The sequence below is a fragment of the Austrofundulus limnaeus genome, unplaced genomic scaffold (assembly GCF_001266775.1).
Source record: "Austrofundulus limnaeus strain Quisiro unplaced genomic scaffold, Austrofundulus_limnaeus-1.0 Scaffold632, whole genome shotgun sequence".
Classification (NCBI taxonomy): Eukaryota; Metazoa; Chordata; class Actinopteri; order Cyprinodontiformes; family Rivulidae; genus Austrofundulus; species Austrofundulus limnaeus.
Genome location: NW_013953034.1, coordinates 143,352 through 146,554, shown reverse-complemented (window position 1 = coordinate 146,554; position 3,203 = coordinate 143,352). Strand labels below are relative to the sequence as shown.

The following is a 3,203-nucleotide window of genomic DNA, read 5'->3' as shown; positions in this document are numbered from 1 at the left end:
TGATTTGTCTCGTTCAGACTGTCATAAAAAAATCAGATATGAGTCAGATGGGTCAAAAAATCGGATTTGGTTCGGATTTGCCTGCAGTGTGAACGTATAGCCTTTGTATTTAGTTTAACGAAGAGTCACTAAACTGAGTTAATTTGTCATATTTTGATTAAAGGCCTATTTCCACCACACATTTAATGCATTGCACTCCACATCAACACAGCTGTCCTCTGCTTCATTTCTGAAAGCTCAGGTCTGTGCAGGACGTGGCCAACTCCAACTGTGACTAAAGGCCCCGTCTCTGTTATGTTTTGGACTTATATTTATAAAAAGTTTGTCCAAAACTAAAGATGTTTAAGCTGAAGATGGATTTTTTTTTTTAAATCTACTGGAACCCTCTTTTGGACCTTTACATACTGTAACACAGTAATCAGATCAAATATATAGCAGATATGAGTAAAGTGGTCATAAAGTTTTTATAAGTCTGAATACATTGTCTAAAATGCTATAGTGTGCAGGGCCTTCAGTAATAACCAGAGGGGGGTTAAAGACCAGCTGTTAGGCCCTGGAAATCACTTTCTTGACAAGCAAGCTGGTTTTCTTTACAGTTTAACAACAAAAGTTACAACTCAGCTCATTAAAGTTGTTCTAATTCATAACTGAACCACATTCTTTCAAATGTTAGGAATGACTCTCATCAACAAACAAATTTTTGAAAGTTGTTTTTGGGTTTCACTTAAACGTGGCAGCCATCTCAATTCAGACTAAAATTAACCAGCGTAAATTTACACCCAATTATTATTTATCTTCTTAGATTCATAAAAATCCATCTATTGGTTTTTATAAAATATTATGCTAACAGAGAATATGCATGCAAGACTGTCTTGTCAGTGGGACCATTATTGTCAATCCTGGACACCAGTTGGTGGCTGGAAGAGATGCTTTTCTTTAAAAAAAAAAAAAGTTAATCTGTCTGCAAATTTATCGAGTCTTTTCTTTGAATTTTATTTTTGTATAACTGATCTCATACTGTAAGTTTCAAAACTGTCAATTCAAGAATCCAAGTAGCCTCCTGACATTTATACTTACGTGTTTTATTTATTATTAACCAGCRACATCTAATAATTGCAAAACTTAACTATTTACAACAAATTCATGACAAAAAAAAAGGTAGGAAATACAAAATTGTTGTTTTTGTGGCATAAACTTCCATCATAAATCAATCAAAAGAACAGAAAGCATCGTTAGTGAACAAAGAGCTGCAGAAATGTAAAACTTTTTGGGTAAAGTAAAATAAAAAAAGTTAAATTTGTCTTTTACTTTGATATAATTCTCTACTTCTTTCTGAGGTTGGTTTTTTATTTGTTAAACAGTCAATCTTCCCCTTCCTCCCTCAGATGAGGAAGATGATGTCATCAGCCACCATGACCTGGTTATCGTCCTGCATGCGAGCCAAGGCGGCGCGCACCTCCGGCTCCGTGAACACACTCTCGCGCCCCTTGTTGATGTCGCCCATCAGCTTCGTCATCYTCACCGACTGAGCGTGAGCAGACTGGAAGACGGCGAACAGCGACGACTTGAACTCTTTCAGTCTAGTGGAAGAAAGCGGAGACGTTTAGATTACGCAGACGTCTCGTGAAACTTCTGCTTCAACCCTGGAGCAAAACTATGGGTAAAAACTGATCTGGCGCTGAACACATTCTGCTGAAAATAGTGCTGATTTAGGAGAAAAGTCACCCACCTCTCAGCAGACAGCTCAACATCTTCAGCCAATGATGTGGCTTCCATAGGCTCCTCCTCCTGCTGCTGTGGTTTGGCTGGTTTCGGGGTGCCGGCCTGAACTACAAAGAGCAGAAACCAAAGTAAGAAAAAAAAATTTAATTTAAAGCACAGCCTCCACCGACCTCAAACCAACAGACAAGGTGTTAAAGAGGAAATAAAGTTACTTTAATCTTCTTTAAGAAACCAAATACAGTCATGTACTGTTAGAGGTTTTAGAAAAACCCACTCTGGACCATTTCACCTCGTTTCAGCTCAAMTACACAGGAGAGTTAAACATGATCACAGGGACTTTAGTCCACCTGTCAATCAAAGTGGGTGGGTCAGACAGGAGCGATAATGTAGTTTTACCAGACCTATAAGATAAATCTATGAACGGGTCCAGCAGCCGGTGACAGATCCAGGATCTGCTGCTTCTCGTTTAGTTCAGAAAAACAGGATCAAACTTTGTGCAGACTTCTTATGAGTCAAATCTGAGCTGCTTCTGTTGCATTTGCTTTTTCCCCACAAGCCAACAAGCAAAACAAGCTATTGAAACAAACTGGGACAGATTAAACCTGCAGGCAAGAAAAACAAAAMCAAAAAATAAATAAATAAAAAACACAAGTGTCCGACCTGTTCGTGTGCATTACTCTTGTTTGAAGTAGAACTTTTCCACCGTTGGATTTTTTAATCACTCACCACCAAAGAAGCTAGACAACGTAATTACTGCATCTCTGTGCTCTGTTAGCAAAATATCTCATCAACTACTGGTTAAATTTTAATTAAGCTCTCAAGAAATAATCACCGGTCCTATAATCTGACATCCAATTAGTTTTTGGATTCAAGATGGCCRCCACAGTTAATCAACCTTAAAGTGCATCTTACACTAACTCCGCCCCAAGGCAAAATTTAGAAAATGCCAACAGTGGGTAGTGCAGGAGAGAAGAGGGGGGCACCGCCTAAAGCGGGTTAGCGAGGAGGTCTGGTCAGGATGAGAGAACGTGACAGCTAGCTTAAATTGACAAGCTAACATTTCTGATCTTTCTAAACAAAGCATGTTCTGTAAAAAGTAAAATTCATGACGTACACAATGATTCATGACATATTTCGTCACCTTTTGTTGATGTAATATGGTTTTTCCCCTCATCTAACCTTCTGTGTTTTTTCAGTTTTCTTTTTAAAAGGTAGCGTGACCTGTACACCTGTTCCCCTGTTTTTTGTCATGTGTGTCTTCTTTAAATACAGTAGGTGTTCTTAAAGAGTAACTTACCCCAAAATTAACTTTTTTTAGCTGATAAACTGTCTAGAATGTTTCTAAAATGTTATACAGTAACGTTTCTGTGCTAATTTTGATGTTTTTGTGCATATTTGTCCAAATCTGTAATATTTGGTCTAAAAACGTCTTTTTGCTGCTCATATGGGTAGAGCAGTGGTACTGCAGGCTAATTTGCATA

At 38.1% G+C, this 3,203-nt stretch overlaps 1 protein-coding gene across 1 annotated transcript in view; it reads right to left on the bottom strand.

Annotated features, from left to right (window-relative positions):
- Nucleotides 1–1,061: 1,061 nt before the first annotated feature.
- The window catches only part of mcm3 (minichromosome maintenance complex component 3), a gene marked incomplete at its 5' end in the record, with an annotated part of 13,187 nt that continues 11,045 nt past the window's right edge, over nt 1,062–3,203 (bottom strand). Inside the window, 2 exon segments of the mRNA XM_014027295.1 lie at nt 1,062–1,580; nt 1,730–1,829. Of these exon segments, the coding sequence (XP_013882749.1) occupies nt 1,382–1,580; nt 1,730–1,829 (299 nt within the window).